This window comes from Aythya fuligula, chromosome 5, assembly GCF_009819795.1.
Source record: "Aythya fuligula isolate bAytFul2 chromosome 5, bAytFul2.pri, whole genome shotgun sequence".
In the NCBI taxonomy this organism is placed as follows: Eukaryota; Metazoa; Chordata; class Aves; order Anseriformes; family Anatidae; genus Aythya; species Aythya fuligula.
The window spans coordinates 8739491-8765876 of NC_045563.1; the positions used below are offsets into that span (position 1 = coordinate 8739491).

Consider the following 26386-nt stretch of genomic DNA (forward strand, 5'->3'; position numbering starts at 1 on the left):
TTGCATTTTCTAAAGCATTCAGAACTATTTATTTTTGTAAATTTTATAGTCTTTCTACATTTTACTACGTTATTTCATCATAGTTCAAATATAATAAACTTCTAGTTGGATGTGTTTAGCACTACCTCTGAGCTGAAATGCTTTAACTCTTTCCAGTGCTTCGTCTAAGACTGCAGATCTTTTTGTTTCTATTTTTTTCTGGGGGAAAGTACTTCTAACTCATTAAGCTGATCCTTTGACAGTGACCTAGCTGATTTGTGAAATCAAGGGTATTCAATGTTTAAAAACTTTTAAGTATTTACAAATGTAATTTATATGTAGATTGTGCAATTTAACAATTTTCCGTCAGTATTATGTGCTTAGATTTTGAATAATCTTGGCGTTCTTTAAATTAAAACTTTACTATGTACAGGTAGCTTTTTAATCTGTTTTGGAAAACACTGTCCTTCAGCCCTGCTTTCACTACAAAGTTTGAGATGATTTTTATGTGCAATATTATTTAAAAAGATACACGTTTGTATACCTGGCATTGTAGAAAGAAACGCTTCAAACTTAAAACTTCTAGCACCTTGGGAGGATACTCGCAGAGTCACCATTTCCGTATCCTTTAAGAGACGAAGTTGAGAAGGCTTCCTGCTGCACCCACCAGTGCTCGCTGTTCTGAATGCTCCTGAAATACTCGCTGGTAGGCGGTGAGTCAGTGCTGATGACTAAGAACCTTCCTGCAGCTGTGTCTGTGGGAGCTCAGGGGTCTGACTTCTCGGATGCAGCGTCAGGACTGGGGCCTGCCCGTGCTTCGGAAGTGTTCTGGTGGTGGCTGGTGGCTCTGCTGCAGGCTGTGCCGAAGGAGGGTTCGTGTGTGTGGCAGGTGTGTATATAAGTATATATAAGCGCACTCGTTAACTGAAGATGAGATTTGCAGTGAGAACTATTTTTTCTGTAAGACAGTTTGGATACTGTTTCAGCTTGAATTGAGGTCTGTATTGATCCTTGCTATTGTCTTCTGAAGTACACACTTGCACACTAGTTATTTTTTAGGGGTTTTTGATTGTTTTTTTTTTTAACTATAAAACTTTTACTTTGGTCTTGAAAGCTGCAGCATCTGTCTCATAAGAAAATCTGTAGTTGTAAAAGCTTTGCTTTGGTTTGTTTTCTGTTTTTGTTCTGCTGGGACTTTACAAGAATGGGGCATCTGCAGAGAAAGAAAACATTTACTGTGTGTTGCATCTCACAGACATTGGAGTCCTGGCCCTATTGATGGTGCCAGGGTATCACCTACTATTTCTAGTCTTAACTGATGCTGTAGCACACTTACCTTGTGCAAAGATCTTTTTATTTTTATTATCTTTTTTTTTTTTTACTGTGACTCTTTTGGTTAACAGTTAGCTGCCAATACAGTTTGGTTTCCCAGACCAGTGGAGAACCAGTTCAGGTCACATCCTTGCAGCCATCTGGGTTGTTTAGCAACCGAAGGGTATAAATGTATTTATATGCATATAATGTATTGATTCTAATATAAAACTTCTGATCTAAAGTATTTTGAATTGCTGGATAAAGGGATTTGTTTGAAGAGTGTATAAGTAGTTCTTGAAGAGGTACAGCTTCAGAATGTACACAGATTGTGCATTGTGTATAGACTACTCTGGCTTTTCCTCAGCCTCTACTTTTGTATTAAAGATATGCCTGAATAAATCCTTGAAATATTAAGGGCCTTCTGCACTGTGATGAAGCAGAGTTGTGGTTAAAAATGTCTTTAAATTCTGTGATGAGGAATAAAGTAAAAAAAAGACTGCATTTAATTTCTTCTTGCATTTGAAAATATGGAATGTTACTATGCAGTAAAGATATTTTGGTATTAAAATTATATCGTGTAGCAAATAGTGAACAGTTAATTAATCCACTTACCTTGCAGCCCCAACAGGGAGAAGACTTCCTTTTCAGCATTTACATGCTGAACTCTTTTGTACACTTCAGAAATAGATGAAATTGTTGGTACATTTTATCAACAATACAAAATGTGATTTTGCTTGCCACAAAGCTCTGTTTCTAATTGCTTGCTTGCATCACAGTGCCAAGACCATAAAGCTGGTATGTAATGCAGTTCGGTAATGTATGGAATTATGTGCAAAGGGAAGATTAATTTTTAAATATGCACAAACTAATTTTAAAATCCTTCCATGTAAAATGAAGTTAGAGGCTAGTTGTGGTGGACCTATTTATTGTATGTTTGGAAATAAAGCCACAGTTTTGCAGTTTAACCATTTATATTTGAAGCCTCTAGTATTTGTTTTAAAAACAAACAATTACCTTGCCACCTTTCTTTCATCCTTTCATTTACGAAGATGAAACATTTTCCCCCAGGTGGTTGCTTTTATACATTTTTTTGGAAATACAAAACACCGGTGTTTCATCCCGTTTGCACGTGAGTCTTGCCCCCACAGAACAAGGGATGTTGCACAGTTTTTCCAGCTGGTGGGTGCGGTGGGGGGATTCCTGCTGTGAACAGCTGATGTTTGTTAGCCTTCAGCTGCCCTCAGACTTCTGTCTTGGCTACCCTGTGGAGTCTTACTGGCCCACACAGTTGTTAGCGCTGCTTCTGGAGCTGCCATGCTCGAAAGTAAGTGAGAAACCCAAGTTTTCTTGATGCACACACTTTGGCCACAGCAGGCCTGTGTACTGCCAGGCTGGGTGCCGGTGAAAAACTGTTGGTTATGCCATGAATAGACTGATTTGCTAATGCAAATTACACCGGTGACTTCATGTTTAAAGTTTTCCATTCTCTTCCTGTTGTGGATCTTCAAAATGAGAGATCCTGACTCTTCTGCAATTAACTTCATTTTATTGGTTAGACTGTACTGACTGCTGCGTCTAGATGAGGCATTCTTCCTGCCTTTTGCCCTGGAGCCTGCTGACCACAGCTGGAAGAACACGGATCGAGAAACAACTCCACAGAAATCTCACTTTGGCTGTGAGGAGGCTCCCAGCGTGACACTTGTCTGCGTTCCTGGAGCAGGCTGCTACTGCCACTGCAGCGCCCACCCACTCCTGGGAGGGGTCCTGACATCCAGTGGGAGGAAAGCTGCCTTTATAAAGGTACAGTGCAATTTAGCTTCTTCAGAAAATCAGGGAGTCAGATCACATTGAAACTTTAAATGTGACGTCAGGTTTCATATGCTTTCCCCAGCTTTAGCCGCTGAAGGATCTGAACTTCAAAAGTATGCTGAGCAGCACAGCTCGGTGCTGTGCTGGGTTAAAACGTGGCTGGCCAAGGACATGTAGGCAGTACTCAAAGCACTCTGCCTGGCTCAATATTCTGCATACGCAGAAGAGTTGCTTTCCAGCTCAGGCAGGTGTGAAATACATGCAAGAAAGTAACCTATGCATTAGTGCTGCAAGGAAAATGAGTTATAATTAGTTGCAGAACTAATTCTGAGCTATTAAAAACTACTATTAAAAGTGAAGAGTTAAGTTATTAAAACGCAGTGGCGCGTCTGTGGAAGTACAGATTAATCCAGACATTCAGGAATGCTGGAAGGTTTTTGGCTTTTGAGTATTTACCCACTATTCACAGGCATCCTGGATGGGCTGTGCTTTAGCACAGGAGCTGGGCTGTGGGATGACAATTTCTTGAGGTTCACTTTTGTGCTTCAGTAAAATGGAGAACTCCTATTAGACATGACTGAGGCAAGCCTGTTACAGCTGCTGGGAGGCAGTTCCTTTTTTTTAAAAAACAACCCCTTGTTTTCCTCTGACTCATGCAGAGTGGATCCAGCAAGCTAAACTCAAATCCAATGAAGTTTGGGTTTTAACAATTTGTAGCTCAGTTTTAGTCAGATTTCCTTTACTATCTTAACTGGAGGAGTAAGTACTCCAGGAGCACTCCCATGTTCACTACCAGAATGCCAATGTGCTTGTAAATGACCCAGTGCTTTGAGGATACTTGTAGTGTCCCAGAAGCCATACAAACCATACACCTCGATGCGTGGAAACCTGGAAAAAGTGAGTGGAGCCAAACGGACTACACTATGTGTTGCTTGAGTGTGAGTACAGCTTGAGGCATAGCGCTCTTGAGCACTGGGTAAAACACCTTCTCCATTGCTAAATCAACGTGGGGATTTGATCCTGGCTCAGCTTGTGGTGTCTCACCGGGTGAATATCATCCAAAGTTGTGTAAAGACTCTGCAGGTGAATCTAAGCTGGATGGACAAAGTACAGCTCTTGAGCTAGATACAAACAGTTTATTTGAAGCCTTGAAGGAGAGGTTGTTGTTTCTATAAGAAATTGGTGTCAACATGCCGAAGAAGAAATATTTGTTATATTCTGGTAAGTTAAAAACATTGTGATGTTAGTAAAGACTCATCTAACATTAAAACCTCTGGATATGTTTAGGGCCTAATTTTCCCTCAATCTACTCATTCCTGTATTAAAAGCTAACAATGTTTGAAAAGTGAGGAAGAGTTTTCCTGAACGGAAGAAAAATGTGTGTAGATATTTAATAACAGAATATTGAAAGGATTTAAATTATTATTCATTGATAGATCTTAAAGCTGTAAGTGAAGAACAGTTCTCCAGTCTCATCTTCTGAACAGCACAGACAAAAAAAAATTTTTTTTTTTTAAATAAGGTTGAGGGCCCACAATTTTTGCCATTGGAGAACTCTCAGGAAAAAGATGCCCAATCAGACAATCCTGCCAGTTCTCAAGAAATGTATTTTTAGAAAGCCAGAAAAGACTGATACCAGTCTCTTCCCTTTTGAACACAAGATTTATTTTGAAACTAGTTTTCACTTTAGCTCTCTCCTATTTTCTGTTTTGCTCCATGAAATCTGGTTATGAATACGGTTAGCATTCCAAGGAACTTTTCACAATTTTATTTTTTTGTTGTATTTTAATCCAAGACTTCTGCATACACCTAAAAAATGGTGGGCCTATGGTATACTTAGAAATACTCAGATAGTATACTTAGAGGTATACCCATACTAGGGTCTGGATTGCTGTTTATTTTACCAAATTTACTTTTTTTTTTTTTTTTTTTTACTTTTAAAAAATAATGTCCCATAACTATACCTTCTTACTCTGTTCAATTTCAAAGATTGTTTGTTTTTGGAAATAAGATCCCTAAAAGTTTACTTAAGGCATAACATTTACAGAGTATCATTGAAATATTTTCAGTCTTTCACAATATAAGGTTGTTTGTTTGTTTTCCCACAACTGGTACAGCCTTCTTTCTATAAAGAGAACATTTCAGTACCTATGCTTCTCATTTAAACTTCTAGAAACTTTGTTCCTTGGGTACTTTTTCACTCTCATTTAAAATCAGAAGAAAAAGGCATCTCTGTCTAGCTCTGCTGTTTAAAACTCTTAAATTGGTTTAGTTTTTCTCTTTAAAATCCTAAGCAAATGCCAAAAGTCTGGGGTATTTACTTTCCACAAGCACAGAGTACAGTAACTAGTTCATCAAAATTAAGTATTTCACAGCTGAGAGCTCACAACTAAGACTGAAAATAACGAAATTCATAGCTCAAAACATACTAAGATACAGAAGCTCTGTTTCCTCCCTGTACCATTTTCACAGAATAAACACCTGCTACTACTTAATACAACCATGTATTTCAAGAGTTGGTGAGCAGCGATTGTTAGCACACTTGGCTTGATGCCCAGGAAGGCAACAAGGAAATGACAAAAGGAAATGAACAGTGAGTATTTGTGCAAAACATATCAGAGGGTTTTCCGTCACCACTCATTTCTGAGGATAAGAATAGAAGGCAAGGCTAGTCTCTACTATGCAGTATGCCTGAAAATGAGAGGCCTGTCTCCCTGGGCATGCTTTGTTGTCGCTTAAGAGAAACAGAGCATAATTTTGTCTTTGTGAATAACCCCAAATGGACAGATTGTGTCCCAGCTCCGATGAGGGCAGCCAGGACTCCGCAAACTTGAAGCTGAATTGATTTACTTTGTAATTTCAGATCTGTGAGTCTTTTTCCTTGAACTCAGACTGAAGACAGGAGTCAGTCAGAGGTCTCTCAACTGTCTTGTGCAGCCAGTGTTTATCAAGGTACTCAGGTAGTTAAAAAAAAAAAAAAAGTATCTGTCCAAAAGAAAAAGTGGAGCTCACCACTTTTAAAATCCTCAGTAGTTTTTGCTTCACTGAATCATAAATGACTAAAAACCCTTTTTTCATTATCTTAGGGCTCTAAGACTTGCTACTACGAAAGACATTATGTACTTGCCCTTCCCCTGGAGTAATGGTGCAAAAAATTCTTTGATACATTCATCCAATGCTAGGGAAAGCAAAGGCAAACTTTAAAGTCTAAAAAAAAAAAAAAAAAAAAGGGGGGGGGGGCCTCTGAGGTACTGTGCACCAACTGCTGGTAATACATGCTACAAACTGCCACTTCAAGCCCCTCTGCAGGGCCCTGCTTGTCTGAAAGAATAAGAGGGATTTTATTCTTATAATTGATTTCAGGTGTTTATTTCCAATCATCAATTACTAGCAATTTACAATTTTGTGAGTTTCTTACTACAGTCTATTTAACACTCCTTCAAGTGTTCTGAAAGACTTAAAAAGACTTAAAAGGGAAATTTGAAAACAAATTCAAATCCAGTGTTAAGTGAAAAAGTTAACCCTGCTCTTGTATCCACAAGCCCTGCAAAACTTCTGAGAAGGAAACTGCTGAGCCACTTACATTCAAACAGCACTTTTCCAAATGGTCTCTTACCATTCACCAAGTAACTGATACACAGTTCATGTTATGGTAATAGCAATGAGATATCATAAACATTATTTAAGTTCAGTAAATTATAACAGTTATAACTTCACTGCTGAACAGTTTGCTAGATTAGGAGTTGGAATCTGCCAGTTTCTTAATTCTAAGAATATATGAGGCATATCATTAATTAACTTTGTTCTGGAATATCAAAGTTTGTTCCATGCTTTCAATACATAGAGTATCTGTCGTAGTGCTTTAGCATTCTGTTCAAAAAGCCATCAGGCTTAGCAACTTCCTTAAAATAAGAAGTTGTGCAAAGTTCCCATATTCAGAATGGCCAGAACAGTAAATAAACGAGTAACTTGCATAAAAGGTATTATCAATGAATAAATAAAGCTGCTAATGGACAAGGACAAATGAATTATATGAATGTCAGCAAAGTGCAGGAAGGTGGGCAACAGTTGATAATTACTGTGAAATTGTAAAAGGCTTACAGCCACAGCTTACAGTGCTGTGCAGTACAAGTCCTGAACTACACTGCTGTTAAGCTTTAACAAGCATGATTATGGATGGTGCAAGTGTTTGGTAGCTGAACGAATCCAAAAGTCTGGTTACAATCAGCCTCAGAGGTATGATTTATTTCAGTTAGAAACCAACACCAGCTCAAAACACCATGAATCCAGTCACGCCACTGATACTACCCGTATTACCGCAGCAGGCTCTATCAGACATAGAAGTTCTATCTTCCTAAACCCCAACAAAAGCCACAGGATGTAGAAGGCTCACTTTTTGTTGTGCTAAGCAGTGGCAAAGTACAAGATCTCAGCTGATCCTGACTGGACCAAATAGAAGAGATGGTAACAAGGCACACTTCACAACACACGTGAGGTGTGTTTAGATTTTGGCAGGGTAAACAGGTTTATTATCAAAAAGGCATTCAGGCCTGAAAGATCAGTAGTTCAGAACAGTAGTCCACCAGACAATTCTTAAAGTGTGATTGCAGCTGGACTTACTGTAGGAGACATGATTCAGCAGCAAAACTCAGCAGGACAAAATTACAGCTTTGACTTCACAACTAGATAGGATAAATACTTTCTAATAACGTGGCTTTAGGTACCTGTCACTTTCCTGAAGAACACATGTAGTCTTTAGTACCAAGCCAGTAAGAAAATGAAGGTGAACTGCATTCAGTTCAAACAGAACGAAAAAAATAATTAAAAAGTGCACTTGGTTCAACAAATATCATTATTGAAAAATTTCATTTTTAGGTTTTGGGTAGTGAAAATGTGCTTCTTTCTTGGGATTGTTATATATTGCTTGTTTCCATTTGATGATGTGGTTTTCAAAAAAAGGTTGCAGGTGAAAAGGTCATGTCTGGAATCTGGTGATACAGAAAGCTGAATGAAAAAATAAAAACGTTAATTTTTTCCATACTACAGTAAGTTCATCACTTAGCATGTTTCCATTTATTTTTAAGACAGACTTCATAAAATCAGCATAAAAAAAGGACATAACCAGGAAGATAAATGGAAAAGATCCCATCATATGATTTAACTTGCTTCCAAATTAGGGTGTCAACATACATTTTCTAACGAGTTTTGGTTTGAGATATGAAGCTTCAGAGCTTGTTCTTTCCCTTCAGAGGCTACTCCAGAATAAATTTATCTATTTACCTTAACTTTGTATCATGATTCTTTCTACTTTTACTCCTCCTTAATTCACTTTGAATCACTTCTTCCAAAGCTCCAAGTATGTGTCAGCTAGTATGATCCAAGCAGAACTGAATTAGGAAGGAATATGTTCAATAGTCTCTCTTGATTTTCTTTCTGAGTTCTCCAACCTATCATCTCTTAAGTACAAGGTTCCCAGAACAGTATACTTTAGTGTCCAATACAGTAAATAGTAATAAACATTGCAAATACAATAAACATTGCAATGAAAACGTACTTCAAACTACATGACCCCACAGCAGCAACACTTGCTCAAGTTTATTCTCCACTGAAGAAGGGAACTTGTACTAGAATATTGATCCTAAATCAATCTTTTAGTAAAAAGAAAGAATTCTCTTTGTGTTTGGTAACATAGCTTAAAAATATTAATGTTCTAAGGCCTTGTAACTGTAACATCAATTCTACCTTCCTCTTAGGTAGTTCCTGTCTTCTATAGAGAACAAACCAAATGTGAATCATTCTGAACATCTGAAACGCGAACTTGAATGAAATTTCTTCTTTTACCAATTTTGCTTCTGATGTCTCCCTTACTGTATTTTTGAAGAGTGAGTCGCAGTGATCATTCTCAGTGATCGACATCAGGACCTCAGTGATCCTTTAACCTGACAGTTTTCCTTTGTCATCAGAGCATCCTGCCTCTTTTACATATTGCTGCTCTCTCTCAACCGGTAAACAGCTTGACCAATCCAGGCTGCTGTCCTGGTTTCAGTTAGGCCAGAGTTAATTTTCTTCCTAGTAGCTGGTAGGGTGCTATGTTTTGGCTTAGGATGAGAAGAATGCTGATAACACGCTAATGTTTTAATTGTCGCAGAGCAGTGCTTACACCAAGCCAAGGACATTTCAGCTTCTCACTTTCTCCTGCCAGCAGGCAGGCTGGGGGTGCAGCAAGAGCTGGGAGGGGACAGACCCAGAACAGCTGACCCAAACATGTAAAATACACTGTATGCTTTTCCAAAGTACTTACTTTTAGAGCAATTCTTACCTTGGTCTGGATCAGTGCTTTGCAGTTATTAATACTGAATCCATCAAATCCAGAGTCCTCGTTATCTTTAACATTTGATTCCTCAAAAATATCATCCTGGCTCTTTGAAGAGTCCTAATAAAGCAAAAGTTAAATTTCCTTTACTAATGACTATAAGCAAAGCCAGACATAGGTTAGGCATATAACCTAAAGAGAAGTTTTCCCTCAAATAACAAACACTAAATTTTACGTCCTAAAGCTGTATTTAGATTTATCATGTGCTCCTTTGCATTAAAAAAAAAATCCTATGTCAAAACAAGTTCTACAAATGTGAATCAAATTGTGACTTAAAATTAAAAAAGACAATTTCAAAATAGATTTACAAATAAAATTCAGAAATTCAGCTGAACTAGGAAATTCCTGAGAAATCAGTGTTAAAAGCAATACAATTTTCCAGTAACAGAAAAAGAAGTAATGACACCAGTTTAAGCTGCTTGTGCAAGGGACAGAAGAGGAGATTACTACATTGGAGAAATGTCTCCCATTCTCTCCTGTTGGATAACATTTCTATAAAAATGACTGTCAAGTGCAGTATAAGTTCTACACCTTCAGCACTGTGACTCTGTTTGTATATAACTTGCATGAAAGGTCAAATATGTCCATAAAATGAAAACTGCACACAGCAACCCCACCACAGCAATCAAATTATCGATTGGAACAGTTACTTCTGAGAAGCACAAGCAACTGCTTCATGCCACCTAAATAACCAGGTTGAATACTCAAGCATCCCTGATGACTTCATCTTCTCAAAACAAGAGATTAAACAGAGACATTTCTTTTACAGATTTTCAATACTGTTTGTTGTTCTCAATTCAATTTAAAATACATTTCTCTCCTCAAGCCTTGCAAAAGTAGACAGTAATCTAAGGAAAAGGGAAGTGGAACACACTTTCAGTTCATATACAGTAAAAACTTAATGTTTTTACTGCAGTAATTACTTTAACAGCCTCACTGATTCAGATCCAATTTTCACTTAATAGAAAGATATTAGACTACCATTTTCCTCATACTCTGAGTAAAAAAGAAAACTATTTAACCATACACACATCTGAAACCTAATTCTACATTTTATTCCTAAAGTTGACTGTACCATCTAATGCAACAGGCTGCTACATAATGAAGACCTCAATGTAAAGAGGATCAAAATTTGATCCCAGCACAATTTCACACATACTTACATATAAGGATGGGAAAACATCAGGCTATCCTTTTGAAAGGTTCTCTTTAAGCTTATGACTAATCATGATCTATTTCCTCATTCATCTGCTTGTATACCTTATACAAAATTGATTTGTAATCAAAGGTCTATACTAGTATACTAGGAAACCTTTGTTCAATTACCGTTTGATTTGCATCTATTCCAAGAACACTCAAGAGGTTTTCTTGGCAATGAGATTTACTCCAGGGATGTCTTAATCTGGAGGTATTATCTAAGTCTCTAAGAGTTCTCCATATGTTTCCAGAATCAATGCTAGGAGAGAAAACACAGTTTGAGGTTACAAGGTGTACAAAGTTTCCAGTAGAAACATGTATCATTTTTTTAGTAATTTTCACTACAGAGAACTGTATACTAGCTTCCCTCGATCTAAAAAGCAATTTGTCTTAAAACAACTTTTACATTCGTCCAAAGTATCAACTGAATGCACTAATAAAATTGCATGACAATTAATGGAAACAGTCAGTCACCATAACTGTATGTTTGGGCTTCTCAGACAAGAAGTGCACTAGAAGCATACTTCAGAGTTGTTACATGCCCGCAACACACATTAATTAATCACTTCTGTGATATGTGGGTACAGAGTTCAGCCCTATTAATTTTGTACACTGCTTTATCTGTCTCTCAGACCTTTCTCCTCTGTATCAGCAATATGGTGTCCCAGCAGCCTGCTACAGGTCAACTTGCTGGTATCTGGTCTGGATGTGGACGTACTACACGATAGAGAATCGAAGCCAAAGGCACACACTGCTGAAATGGTGGGAATTAGACAGTTCCCTCTATGTACTACTTCAGGATCTTACATTGTATTAATCCTGTATAAATCCAAATGCTTTTATGTAGTGCAGCATAAAAGTATTGCTGATCTTGTGTAGTTACTCATCACAGTATATCGAGGCTTTTTCATCTTTAGTTGGTACTCTGCTATAATACTGCAGTCCTTTTAAATATATATTAAATATGTATTTCTTATATTTCTCTACAAGTTTGAGACTGAATAAGATCTAATGCATACGCAAGGAACTTGCTGAAGGGATGCCCACAGTAAATGTTTTAATTACATTTCTTGCAATTCTTATGACATTTCCAAAGCATGACAAAACTTTCTAGATACAAAGCCTCAAATGTATGCAAGAATAACTACAAAACTGTTTAGTAATTGCAGTTCTCTTCAGAAGCTGTTGATCCTTCAAAAACATGTAATAAATCCAAAACCATTCCAGCTGTCTTAAATGTAAGCTAAGTGATACTAATTGCTATTAACACAACCCCAGGAAAGAAGCCAGATGCACCACAGATTCTGAAGCAAATCTAGTTTAACATGAAGAGCAATCACCACCTGGCGAAAGGGGGAAGGGAGGAAAAAAAAAAATGAGGGTGAGTTGTCAGGAGAAGCAGCAGCAATGCTCCTGCTTCAGATGACGAGGAATTAAGTCAGATGTGTTATGAAGAAAGGAGAAGCAAACAGGAAGAACAGGCTGCTTGTTGGGTGTTCTGGCATTCCAGAAGCTTAGTCATACGAAGTCACACCAACAGCAGGAAAAACTCTAAACAGAAATTTGTACTTTTGTTATATTCCCTTCCTTGCTTTCCCATAGCTAAAACAATCCATTTCCTTTAACAACACAATACATAAAGGGTAAGATCTGTATTCTGAAAAAGCATAGTGGTTTAGTTTATAAGTTTGTTATAAAGTACCACAAATTTTTAAATTATGAAATGCAATTAAGTGCTGAGGAAGTGTTTTGTTTGTTTGTTTTGAGGGGGGGGAGGGCAGTGACTATTGATCTAAACTCATTACCAAAGTTGATTCTTCATAAGCTCAGGAATCCCAACATCTTCATTATTTGTATGAAGTACTTGATCTAAGCTTCTTATGTTCTCTCTGGACTGCGATACAAAGACTTCTGGAAAGCCCAACTTAAATATATCCTCATAGCTGTGGTTTGCCTAGAAAAAACAGACTTATTACATATATTATACAGGCCAGCCCCGCAGTTCATGAAGGACCTGGTCCAAAGACTACAATGTTTCCATAGATTTTATTATTAACTGTATTTAAATTTAGTATTAATATTAATGGAGCAGAGGGAGTGATTCCATCGTTCAGCATTTTGAGTATTTACCTAGAATTAGAGCAGGAGAAGCAAGAGCCCAGGAGTTTCTGATTAACCTTGCTCTCTTAACTTTACAACTACAAAGTCACACATTGCTTTGCCTACTAGCAGTCAAGACTCCTTCTCCTCAAGGAAATTCAGTCCAGGTCAAAACCAATTAAAGCTCATTTTGCCAACAGCATTTCTAACGCAGCTAATGCAGCCAAAGGTAACATAACTACTAAATGTTACGGTTACAAATCAATACTTGCACTGTCCAAATCCACCAAAGCTGGGGTCAGCATGTCTCTATATACTCGTGTTTGTACCAAACTTTTTCCATCCTATATTAAAAAGCTTGGTCAGATTTACATACTTGTTCCTCCTCTAGCAGCAGTATGGAGGAGGTGTGGAGGTGTGAACATAGCCAGGTGAGTGATCCAGACTCATGAGAACAGGCCTAGTGGAAGTAACAAGGTGATCTGAAGACCAGAAAATGTGCATACAAAGATAAATGCACATCATTTACACCTTATCCTAAAGGGATGTTCTTCTGCCATCTGGTCCAGAAGCTTTTTCCTTTTATTCCTTCAAAGAAGGAATAGCTGCAGTTTTCTAAATCAGAGCAGCTAATTGACTTCAACACCCCGCAGGAGGACTGCAAGCCAGGAGCAGCGATGTTGTGTGAAAACTAGAGAATGAAACCAGACAGCTCACTTTCACTGCCTACCAATCATCAATTTAATCTGAAAAAAAATACATAAATGTGGATACTTCACAGTTTGACAGGTTCCTTCAATTGGAATTCAAACGACTGAAATAAATTTAGATTATTTCCACAGTTTCTTCATACTAAATTCAGGCAAATACAGTGAATATTTAAAGTATTAAGAGCAGGCATAATCAACTAGAGGTAGAGGGCTTCTGTACTTCTGAGTATGCTTCCAGAAATACAATTTGTGCCCACGCTGAAGTACAGACCTTACTAAACTGCTCTTCATGATGGGTGACCGTGGGAACATTCAAAGACTCCTGGATAAAATCCATTGAATCTTGCACTAAGTATCATAATACTTTGATTTATACATCACTTTAGTTAATTTATAATAATATATGGAGGAAAAACATGTTTGAAAGGCAAAATTCTATGAAAATATACTTCTTAAAGAGCAAATAGAGGAAAGCACAGGCCTGCCTGGTATTTGTATCAGAGTAACATCAGCAGCTGTAAGAAGAAATTACAAACAAGTCACTAGATTACAGTTTAGTCAAGCCAGATGAAGTGCTCAATATAATACAGAAAATCTTGCAATTTTACTGTATAATTTTATCTTGGAGATTTGTACTGATTATAAGAATATGAATGCACTAATTTCAGATCTGTGCTTTCTGAATAAATCCTCTATATCCTATTATACCAGAATACTCTAGGGCTTAAGCGAGTGCACTAGTCCCACTCACAATGGCCACTATTTAATTAACATGAAAAACCCTTAAAGTTGCTCAATCATGTAGACAAAGTATCCTGTTACTGCAAAGAAATCCATGACTGTTTTCATTTTAAAATACAGAACTCTGCTGCAGCCTGTTATAATTTAATTAATTGAAGCATTAGATAATGAGGGGCAGACTTCTGACAATCTCTACAAGTCCCTTCTAACCTCCCTAGGTGCTTCTCCATTGACCATAGAGAAGACAGCCCCAACCTGACAAGTTTATGATCTCAAAATAACAATACAAAAAGCTCACGAATGAAGGACAAGTTATATGTATGTTCTACATCCAAAGATATCAACTGCTCTACAGCTGCTTCTCAACCCTGAAAAAAATGAAAGAAAATAAATGTAAACATATTAACCCTCCATAGCGTTTCAGCTCATACCAGGTATTTCCTTTTGACTCTGATAAATGCAAAAATAAAGGAAAGGGTTTGGTACAATTAAGATGCACAGCTTTTAGAAAGAAACTGTTATATTCTGTTTCTGCTCCAGTCCTTACGCACCCTCTTTTTTCAGCATAAGGCTTCTTATCTGAATTTCCAGCACAACAAACAATTTATCTTGTTTGTGCATACCAGCAGCTCATCACCAGGTACGTTGAGATCTCCATTCTACCACTGCTAGACAGCTTACCCCACGTGCACTGTTGTGCTTTCCCAAGTAAGACGTCTGTAATAAGTTCCCAGCCAAGGACAAGAAAACCTGTCTCCCAAAAACTCTCAGTTCCTGCACATATCAGAACTCATTTAGCAGACTATAAGCAGTAAATTATTACTGCTGTTGACTAACTCTGTGAAAGTTGTAGTTGAACACCCTCCCTTCATTTTACAAGTGTTTTAAATCAGCATGAAAAAAATGAAGGCTTTTCATTTTGTTTTGTACTTGCACGTTCTTATTTAGCCTTTGTTAGTTTGCTTCACTTTGTCTGGTACACAGTAAAACACCTTAATTGCAACAAGGTATAACCCTTAAAATAATTAAAAAGAAAAAAGCTTCAGTTTAAAAGGACACATTGTTTAACTTAGTATTTACTCAGATTTTAGTTATAACATTGTATAAGAGACTGTGACACCCTATGCCAGAAAATGAATGGTATTAAATTATTTTTATCCATTTTCCATTAACTTCCACCCACAACCAATCAAAAATTCCAGAAAGACTGTTGGATTATTAAAGAAGTGTATTAAATAACAGAAATTAATGTTTTATTCAAATTCTAACTCAAATTTCTGTTGGTTTATTTGAATAAGCTTGCAGGAAATTCAGAGAACTTTTGTCCACCCTATTTTTGCTACCCGCCTTCCCAATTCTTTATTTCCTATGTTCATTTTGTCCAGCTTTTAAATTGCACATGCTTCAGGGCAAGGTTCATCATTGTATTTTAAGGGTTTATGTATTCCTAGTCTCCAGAAGCAAAGCAACACATTACATTCTTTAAAGCTCTCTACCAGGATAACTTAAGTATTTGTCAAACGCTGTGAAGAAGTTGCTTTTGTTCCACTTGAGTTAACTGCAAAGTAGCTTGACAGTTTCTCTCCCTGTACAGCATTATCCTCCATAGAGCAGACATTCAGATACAGATCTTAAGATGTAGGAAGCAGTAACGCAAACATTTCTGGTCTTTGGTTTACTATTAACACCTACCTCATTTAAAGAGCTCGAAACGTCCTGTATCCCACTGTGTAGAGATGGCTCAGAACACAAGTGACCAGCAGAAGTACTGCAATGTCCTCCATTCCAGTCTGTATCGCCTTCAGAAGTTTTTGTAGATTTCACTGAAATTTCAGGATTATGGTCGAATCTCTCTGATTTGCCTAAGGACTCCCTGAAGCCTTCAAAATCACCCCAGGAACCTCTGGGTTCTGAGGTACAATAACTGCTCTCAGAATCCCCCTCACTTCTTCTGCTGCTATTCACTACAGGGAGACTTTGCTGCATTACCCCAGGGTTACTAATTTCTTCATCATTTGTCCTCTCATTCATGTTATAGTCCCTCCTGTCGAGAGACATACCACCTGCTTCAACTGCTAGATCTCTCGCAGACATGCAGGGTGATGTGTCTGTAGTACTACAACTTTCTACTAGTGGCAGGTTCTGCATCTTTGTTTAAAAGGAACAACCCACATCTAGACATCACTTGTTGAAATCTGTACTGAAAAACAACCAAACACTAGTTAACTTCAGTTGTATTAGAAATTTGAATATTTCCAAAACATAACCAAATTCTTCATTTCATCCCCAAAGAGTAATAACATTGCTAAATCAAAACAGGATGTCCTTCAGTCTCTCCTCCAGAAATCCACACATGTATGTTATTCAGTCTCACTTTCTGTGTAAGATATTAGCCTGAAATGAAAGAATTGTAAATAAATACTTCTGTGATAAGGGCTGTGTAGGAATGAGAAAAGATAGTCGATAAGGTAGTAGAAAGAATGCTCAAGTTAAAATAAACGTGTTCCAGTATTATGCAACTGAAAAATCACAGCACTGCAGTATACATTTCAAGTAATTTTGCCCACATCACAAGAAAACCGTGAAATTAATAACAACATTTGGAAAATATTTAACAGAAGTTGTTGGATCTTAACTGAGTACTTACTGCATACACACAGCAGACAAGAAGAAATACTTACAGCCAATATCCAACGTTATAACAGTTTCACCCACCTCAGACTGCTTGCAGACAGGGCTCTTTTTGTTTGCCTGGGCTTTCGCAGTCCGAAAGATTACCAAAGAGGCAAATGTGACCTGCAGCAACACAGGAACCAGCAGCTTAATGCTGTGAAAAGCAATAGTGCCTCCAACTATTTAAGCAATTAAGAGTGATTTAATAAGATCAATTTGGCATCTGTGAATTACATATGCGACGCTGCCTTTGTCATTTCAGATCCATCTCAACTCCTCAAGCATCCTTCCCACCAAGGGGTTGCTTTTGGCAGGCATGGGGGCGTTCAGAGCGGCAGTAACACCACGTTTTATAGGGACCGGTCACTATGAGACATTCTCAGCAGAGAAACAGAACAAATCTTGATTTTTTCTTTAATGTTTTTTCCCCCTCCGAGCTTACCCCGATGGAGCAACCAGGCACTACCCCCGGCGCACACCCACCTGGGCTGGGGACAGCTCCAAGGGACCGGGGGGGCTCTGGGGAGGCCGGGCCGGGCACCGGGAGCCCCTCACAGCCCCTCACAGCCCCCCAGGACCCTCCAATCTCCCCCGGGGCTCCGTGAGGCCGGCGTTTAACCCCCGAGCAGAGGCACCCCCGGGGCGCCTCCAGCCCCAGGAGTGGCTCCGAGGGGCGGCGGCGGAGGGGGGGGAGCTGCCCGCAGCCTCCCTCCGGGCTCCCCCCGGGGGCACACCGAGCCCAGCCCGGCTCCCCCAGCAGCCGAGCTCGCTTCAGCCCCCAGCCCCTGGCCTCCAGGCCCGTGTCGGGCAGGGGGGAGCAGCCTTACCCCGCCGATCCAGCGGCCCGGGCCCAGGAGGGAGGCGGCCGCAGGTCGCTATGGGCGGGACGAGGTGTGCCTGCCTCCCCTGCCCGACCTCCTCCCGGCACATCTGCGCCTTCCCCTTCACCACCTCCTCCTCAGCTTTCTCGGCTGTTGCCCTGGTGAAGTCCCCGCTCCTCCATAGTTCAGTGTCGGGAGGAAACGCTTCGCGCTGAGGGCGCAGAGGAGCTGTGGGTGCCCCATCCCTGGAGGTGCTCAAGGCCAGGCTGGATGGGGCTTTGGGCAGCCTGGGCTGTGGAAGGTGGCCCCGCACATGGCATCTTTAAGGTCCCTTCCAGCCCAAACCACTCTGTGATCCTCTCCCACTTCTCTGGATCAACAGGTCCTTCTCTCATCCACTGTCTGTGCCCAGGGGCCTCTGCTGTTCCCATAGCCTTCACCTTCATCTCCCTGGGTCAGGCCCACCGGCTGTCTGGCAGCCAGAAGTCAACTCCCACCCTCCAGAAAGAGCCAGATCGATTTTAAACTCATGGCATAAAAATAAATAAATAAATAAAAAAGTATTCATATTTTCTAGTTTCTGTAATCTGGCAAGCTAAGGACACGCTGGTTGATGGTGGCGATTCATGCTTGTTCTTAATTTGAGAACAGCTAACGTTCTCACATAATCACAAAATTCCAGGACACAGACTGAACGAAAAAGCAAAAACCAACAACAACAACAACAAGAAAAAAGCCTCAATCCACCCAGTAATATAACCCCATGATAAAATGCTAGGAACAAGCCAGCTACAGCCTCTCTGGATCTTTTCCTCTCTCCCTCATTTTGCCCTGTGAGGGACTAGGTTGTCCCCTTTCTCCTGTCTTTGCTGAGGCTGGGACTCGACCCCCTGGCTGTGTCAGATAAAGCTGGAAGCTGTGGGTCCCTGGGGACAGGCCACCCCCAAGCCTGAGGGGACTGTCCCTTCTTGTCCATCTCTTGAGAGTGGCAGAAGGGCTGGAGGCAGCGTGCCCGAGGCTGTGCTCCACATCTGCGAGGCAGAGGGAAGAGCACAAAGAACACTCCTCAGCCTCCCCTCAGGGTGTTGGCAGTAACTCCCTGTCCTCGGGGCTGGGTTTAAACTCTGGGCAGTCCCAAGCAACAAAGGACAGTTGTAAAAGCAAGGAAAAAGGTTTTCTGGAGCAAGGCCCAAAATAAAAAGCATTTTCTAGGCATTACAGTACATATGTTTTTCAGCCCAGGCACAGATACGTGCGCTCCCCTCCCACACATCTGACTCTCATTTCAGGCTGTAGTGTTTTATCTGAAGGCGAGAGGCTGACTTTGGGAACAACGCCCAGACACAGAGCCAAAAGAACTTTATTGGCAGGTCTCTGAAAGATTTTGTTTGTTTGTTTTCTTTCTGCTTTGGAGCCATTTCTTACCCTCCATGGCCATCCCGTGGCAGCCCGCAGCTCTGAGGAAACCCGACCAGCTCAGCGAGACTGTGATTCAGCCCCAAAGCTTCTGACTTGTTAGCTTCTTAGGATAGAGTCATCATCCTGCACTGCAGTAAGTTTGCGCTTCAGGGACCTCTGCGGTTCCAGCGGCCCTCTTAAGTTTTGAAGGGAGCTCATTTTTTTTTTTTTTTTCAGTGCCAAGATTGTTTTGCACAGCTTTACATTTTCACTCCTCAAAGCAAAAGGCAGCAGACAGACAGTGCAAAGGCTGAGACGCTCCCCTCATACCACGCGTTGCATCCGGAGGGGAAGGGCAAACCCAAGTCTGCCCTGCCAAATTCAAGCTGCCTTTACAGTTGTGTAAGCAGAGCCGTGGAAGAGCTGGTGAGAGTCAGGAGCTGCCCCACGTCTCAGAAACTCCTCTGTAAGAGCAGGAACACACCTTAAAATTCTACCTGGGAAATCACCAGTTGCTAACTGAGTCCCTACAGGAGAAGCAATGGTGCCCCAGAGGCCACAGGAGCACGGGCTGCACCACCTGCTGGACGCACCTACTACTGCCTCATTCTCGGGCAAAGGCAGCTAAAAACTCACAAAATCACCCCAAGAAATATCTCCTCTGGGTATTTAGGGCAGGTTTTAAAATCAGAGGGAATCAGCGTGAGGTAAAGTGGATTCCACCTGACCCATCTGAATTAGCATCTCTTGACTCAGCCCAGCTGAGAGACAATGCTGTGAGTGCAGCAGCTGCAAATCCATGTTTTAAATGACACCCTCTTCTAGGCCAAAAATTTAAATGGAAAGCAGTATCGCAGCTGGATTAACAGTTTTTTCCCTCTGAGAGTTCTGAACTGGGGACAAAATTCCTGTTATTTGTTTGGTGTGTAAATCTTGTGATTTTGTCTGGCATAAAACAGGGTTTGAGACTTACCCTGTAATTCCTGCTTTAGTTCTGTAATTTCTTTCTGAACTATCATTTCTATTAAAAATGAATAAATAAATAAATAAATAAAGCCAGTCTTTATGTAAAGAATCAGTCTGCAAAAAGCTTCAAGCATGGACTATAAGCTTATATTTATACACTTCAATGTATACAAGTAGTAGAGCAGAACCTCACTACTCACTGATACAAATGACTGATCCAACTGAACACTAACCTGCAGCTTCTATTGCTGCTCCTGCCACCATTCCTCCTGGAAAATTGTTTGAGTTCAGCACATATACTCTAGAATTATTCTTTTTCATTTTGTCTTTTATGGGGAAAAAAAGAAAAAAGAAAAGGGAAAAACAAACCAAAACAAAACCACCTAATTTGCAATAAAGAAGCTCAATAGAATAGCTGAAAAATATTTACCTTCACAGAAAATCAGTACCACACCACTGTAATATGAATTTTCACTCATTTGTGGAGTGATCTGGTCCTGAATTATTGAATTATGTGGTTCCCTGTAAACAACTAAGGTGATATTGATGACTGCTTTGTTCATTCATTTTCCCTCCTGGTAAAAACACAAACAAATAATAGCTTTGTATTTTCAGTATTTCTTTTTCTTCCTTTAATTGAAGCATTAAACAAAATTAACTTGCTATTTAAATGATGAACATTTTCTTTATATTAAATATTGGATATAATATAATTTCTTTAATATAAAGAAATATTATTTTATTGAAAAAAAGAATATGTTACATTTATCTACACTGGCTTAAGATGACATTCAGCAAGTAAAAATAAAGGTCAATTTTGGGTGACTCAAAACCAACTTTTCAGTAAATAAGCTGTCTTTTCAGAAGATGAGTAATAATCTTTTCTCACTGTAAATACCCAGGTTTTCAGATGTTTAGGACATCAGCAGTCATTTCAACAGCAGTATGGAGTGCTCATTTTTTTGAAAACAACAACAACAACAACAACAAAAACAACAAAAAAATTGCAGAGATCATCTCTAAACACTGGTTTAATTGATCAGCTGTGGCTCAAATTTGACAGTACGGTTCATAATTCCACTAAACTCCCTCCTGGCACAACAATGTTGAGATACCTTCCAGCTTCACATTGCTGTTGGTGTCACAGTGTAGATATTTCAAAATATCAGTAAAATCCTTTGTCTTTTTCCTGATTGAGAAATGAGAATGGCATTGCTTCAGGGCAGACACTTCTCCCCATTGCAAGGTGGGTCCGGATTTCCTGCAACCCCTATGAAATATTTGCTCTGTGGCACCTCTAGCAGTTAGTATTTTGGCGAAAGGATCAACCAGTGTATTTTCAACAGCAGGTGGCAGCTCTCCCTTGTGTCTCTTGCATGCAGGCAACAATATTGATGCTTCTGTGCGAGGCAAGTAATTCATCCCCTCTACGCACTACATTAAAGAGGTATTGGAGCACCTGCTTTATGTGCTGACCACGGAAAAGCCATTTCACAGGACCCCTCCACTGTCTGTCTGTAGAAAGGCCTACTTACAATAAAGTCAACATCCTTTGCCAGGAGATGTAAGATGTATTTTAGGTCCCTCTCGTCTTCCCTGGGATGTGGAAGATGCACGCATGAGATGGATGTGCCCTGGGTTCAGTGGCTGTTCTCAGCAATTCTGTCCAGCCCAGAAGTGTCATTGCAAAACAAAGCTCACATTTACTTCTGTGGATAGTCTGAAAACCAGTGTGAAATCACTCTGTTTTTCAGAGTGATTTTAAAAGCCCAAACTAAATGACTTTTGGGGAAAGGCAGGGAAGTGCCATTTCACTCTGGCGGTTCATGGAAACACCGTCTTCCAAAGATGTATGTGGGCTGCACTACTTGAAGAACCCCCATCATGTTACCTAACACATGTGCCAAAAGGAGACTTGAACCTTTCAGAGTTCCTGCAACATCCTGAGGTGGTTCTTGTGCTATATATAAAGGGCCAGGTGCTAGAGGCACCAACTCTTTGCCACCACTCCATCATCCAGTGACACTTCTAGATTGAAATCCTTTCCTGTCTTCAGCTGCTTTCCCTTCTGTTGGCAATCCCACTTGCTGAACCCCTCATTTCTTTTATCAGATTTTCTTTTCTATTCCCCGTTTGCCAACTGTTCTCTCTTCTGCCTTTAGCCTCCTTAAAACTCAGGGAGCTACAGCTTGGGGCCCTAAGGAAGAGGTAGCACTCATGAATTCTTGCTATATGGGGCAAAATGTCTCCTGAGTAGCAGAATAATTTGGTGGCAGAAGCAGGAGGCTGCTAACCTCATGCCTGCTCTTGGTATGGCAAGCAACAGTCCATAAATTTCAGGAGATTAAAGGTGGTCTTGAGGTCCCATTGCACTTCACCAAGAGCGTGGCAGGCACGCACCTTGTAAGCAAGCACATGTCAGCAGCTGCTCATGTGGGCTTTATCACCCTGGTGGAAAACCAGGAGAACTGTCAGTGCTTTGGCATTGCTCCAGGGCTGCTATTCCTGGATCCCACAGAAGACCCCTCCGAGGTTGCACTGTGAGATAGTTTTTTGGCCTCCTCCCCACCACGACTGGCAGTGGCACCCTCTGTGTGCCTGCTCCTGTTTCCAACACAGTAAGGGTGCTGCTCTTCCGTACTTGTTTCTTGGTGAGGAGGGACACAAGGCTTCTAATGGAATTACAGCTTTGAGCTCAGCTCTGCAGGGAAGTAGTAAATATCACCAGGCAGCTCAGGAGGGCTGGCACACCATTAAAAGCAGTCCCCTGTGAGCTGCAGGCGAAATCATTCACCCAGCAGCTATGTGAAACCATCAGCAGCCATCATGAACTGCCTGCCCCATCCTGACCTGGCATGGATGGCTTTGCCTCCCACCCATGCAACAAATATTGTCATACAATCATAGAATCATTTAGGTTGGAAAAGACCCTTAAGATCATCCAGTCCAACCATCACCTAACACTGCAAAGTTCACCACTAAATAATATCCCTAAGCACCACATCCACACCTCTCTCAAATACCTCCAGGGAAGACAACTCTACCACTTCCCTAGCCATCCCATTCCAATGGCTAACCACTTTTTCTGTGAAGAAATTCTCCTGATCCAACCTAAACCTTCCCTGGTACAGCTTGAGGCCATTCCCTCGCATCCTATCACTTGTCACCCAAGAAAAAATGCTGATGACCTCCTCTCTGTACAATCCCTTTGGGTAGCTGTAGAACCCATACAACATCCAGTTCTCGTAAGTACAGCTTGAGGGCTGTCTGGTTAGGTGGCATGGCCCCACAAAAGTGTTCTTATTTTTCTCTTATTGCTGTTTTCTCCTACTTAAAGCTCCACTCCTTGCCCTGAGTGCAGTCAAATTGGAAAAATTGGGAGCATAGCTTTTTATGGTTTCCCGTCTGAATGCAGCTGAAAGTGGGCCCTACACTCTCTGGACTTGCTCCTAGAAAAATGCTACACATCCCACAGCTTCAAAGAGGAGGTTGTTAAATGTATGGCAGCAGCACGTGGTACCATAACAAAGCTGTATTCAGTGCTAATCGGTGTCACCAACTTACACCTGCTCCTTGCTCTTTGATAATTTCCTATTAAGCTACAATTCTGTGTCTCTTTTCTGCTGATCATTCCAAATCATCATAGACTGCACTGAGCACCTCCATAAATCCAACAGTCTCTGCCACCTGCATTTTTTTTTAGATATCTAGACATTAATTTATAGAAAACACGCCTTGTAGTTTTTGCCAGTGCCCTGCACGCACTGTAAATTGAGTTGTGATCGCTGCGGTTTGCAGCTCGCTAATCCTCTGTTTTAATGCCCGATTAGGCCCCAAATCCATTATTGTTAGTGAGATGTGCGTGTGTGGAGGGCAGGAGGATTTCATCCTCTCGGCTGAGCGCTAAGCTGCTAAAGGTACACCTGACTGGTGCCGTACCAGTGTATTAATTAGCCTGCCTGGAAATTTCATCACTTCAGTGAGGTTGCTGAAAGGTCAGGCACTCCATTAGGATTGCTGCGCTTCAACTTTAAGTCTGAGCACTTGATACTTAAAAAAAAAAAAAAAAAAAAAAAAAAAAATCCAGAAAAAAATAAAACAATTAGCACAAAGATTTTTTTTTTTTTTTTTTTTAAAAAAACCTTGAATCTCTCCCTTCAAGCAACATTTGGAAGAACACCAAATTACAATAATTAGCATCTCTGAAGAAGATGCAAGAGATTACAAGAACCTTGCCTCTTCTTTCCCCAGGTGAGCTTCGTAAGGGTTCCAAGGCAGGTGGAGCAATGGTCAGCATTTCACTTTGCAGAGGGAGAATCACTACCATCCTCCTGCCCTGTGACACAAAGAATGAAAGGAGGTTGAAGGTATCCATCCCTGAAAGAAGGCACTGAGGCTGGTAGATGTCTCCTTGTCACAAATTCTGTGAAGTAAAATTAATTACTCATCAGTACAGATGTCATTTTATTCCTTGGAGGGCATCACTGCAGTATGAATGAAAAATACATGCCATCATCGCTAGAAAATAAAAACATGGAATGAAATGGCAGAAAGGCAGAATTTGTGTGAGTTTTGCATACGTGCGTAAGGCAGTCATCTACCTTTCCTGCTGGATGGTGCCACCACCAGGTAGAGCACCATGACTGTGGTATAGACAGCAGGCAAGGGTTTAGCTACCAGGCAAAATAGCTGACAAGTTTTTAAGCTGAGGTGAACTCCCAGCTGAGCTTTCAAGCTCTCATGATGCCTGCTTTTACATCTGGCAGGTGAGAACGTGCTCTCTGGGACCTCTCACTGAGCTTTAAGGTCGGACACGTGCATCTCATAGCTGGGGGAGCCACAAATGTGCACAAGGAGTTCTGGCAGCCCGGGGGACAGATGGCAGCTCGTGGAGCTGCAATAAAATAACCCTCGATTGCATTTGGCTGCGAGTGAGCCCAGCGAGGCAGGGCAGGCTGTCAGCGCGGGGCTGCAGGAACAAGCCCTTCCCTCCTGCCTTCCCTGAGAGTGCTCCCAGCTCATCTTCCTTCTCGTCACTGCTAAAAATACCGTGTGTACCACACTCAGTCAGATACAGAGCGATTTTTAGAATTCATATGGCATGGGGACTGCTTTAAAGCCTGATTCAACCACCCCCATGAGCCTTGTTTCCAGCTACTCTTTGCAGCGTGCAGTTAATAAGGCAGCCTTTAACTTCATTCTGCCTTGATTGCAAAGTGCTAAACTAACTACAGCTCAGTGTATCAGCTTCTGTAAGAAGAAAAACTCAGGCCTACAAGGTTAAAGCTGGTTGTGAGGAGCTGGACGGGGAAAGGAGGCTGCTCAGCACCGTAACTGCAAGGCTGGACAATTCACAGAACAGATCAAAAGAGGGCAGGCGAGAGCACACAACCCCTTCCTCCTGTGCTAGCAATGCTATCACGGCTAAAGCTGCAAGAGGGCAGCATGTGTTGTGTTTAATGGTTTATTGGCTCCACTGCTGAGGTCACATTTTTGAGAGCAAAACAAATGAGCCGTAAATTCAGGGAACCTCTGCTGCCACAGCTGGGTCCGGCCTGGGACTTCAGAGCCTTGACCTAGATACAAACTCTCCCCAAATGCCCAAGTACTTGCATTTTAAGATTTAGATTGTGTTCATTTCCATTTATGGGAGAGAGAGAGAGAGAGAGAGAGAGAGAGGGAGAGAGAGAAAGAGAGAAAGAGAGAAAGAAAGAACGCATCTATTAGCAGCTGGCCTAGGCTTCTTATGCTATTGTAAATGAGGTTAGCAGTGCTCTATGGAGTATTATCATAAGGTTGCAATTAGCATTAAGAACCATGCCACACACATTTTACATTAAAGAAAACAGTTGTAGTAAAAGGCCAATGTTCAATTCAAGCAACATCAAAGTGTGCACATCATGTAAATGACTTATACAGCAAAATATAAGCTTTAGAGGCATAGACACACCAAAAATGTATTTAAAAAAAAAATCTCTTGTTGAAAAGTCTGGTCACATTTTATGTTAATTTTCCATATTTTGAATATTTTATAAAAGGGCACTAATTTATTATTAGCTTGAATACAGACATGATTTACTTGGATATGAACATGTCAAGGAAATACATTTTGCTAACTAAAACCGTCTTTTAAAACAAATTTACTGAGCTATTACATTTTATAAAATACTTAACCATGTACTAGCCATCTAAATGTTCACCAGTTGCTTTCTACTTATGAGCTATTAATGCTTTATATGCTGTTTATGAGCAGAAACCTGCAGAATGAGGTGATTTGAAAGCTTCTGGGAGCCTTACAATTTTTA

General features: G+C 40.5%; 1 protein-coding gene across 1 annotated transcript; it reads right to left on the reverse strand.

Moving 5' to 3' along the window:
* Window positions 1–7481: 7481 nt before the first annotated feature.
* Window positions 7482–16435, reverse strand: CLBA1 (clathrin binding box of aftiphilin containing 1). The gene is made up of 5 exons (XM_032188933.1): window positions 15916–16435; window positions 12478–12626; window positions 10802–10931; window positions 9422–9535; window positions 7482–8106 (listed from the first exon to the last, which is right to left on the reverse strand). The coding sequence occupies exons 1-5, from the start codon at window positions 16369–16371 to the stop codon at window positions 7942–7944; spliced, it is 1014 nt and encodes a 337-aa protein (XP_032044824.1). The 5' UTR covers window positions 16372–16435; the 3' UTR covers window positions 7482–7941.
* Window positions 16436–26386: the final 9951 nt, after the last annotated feature.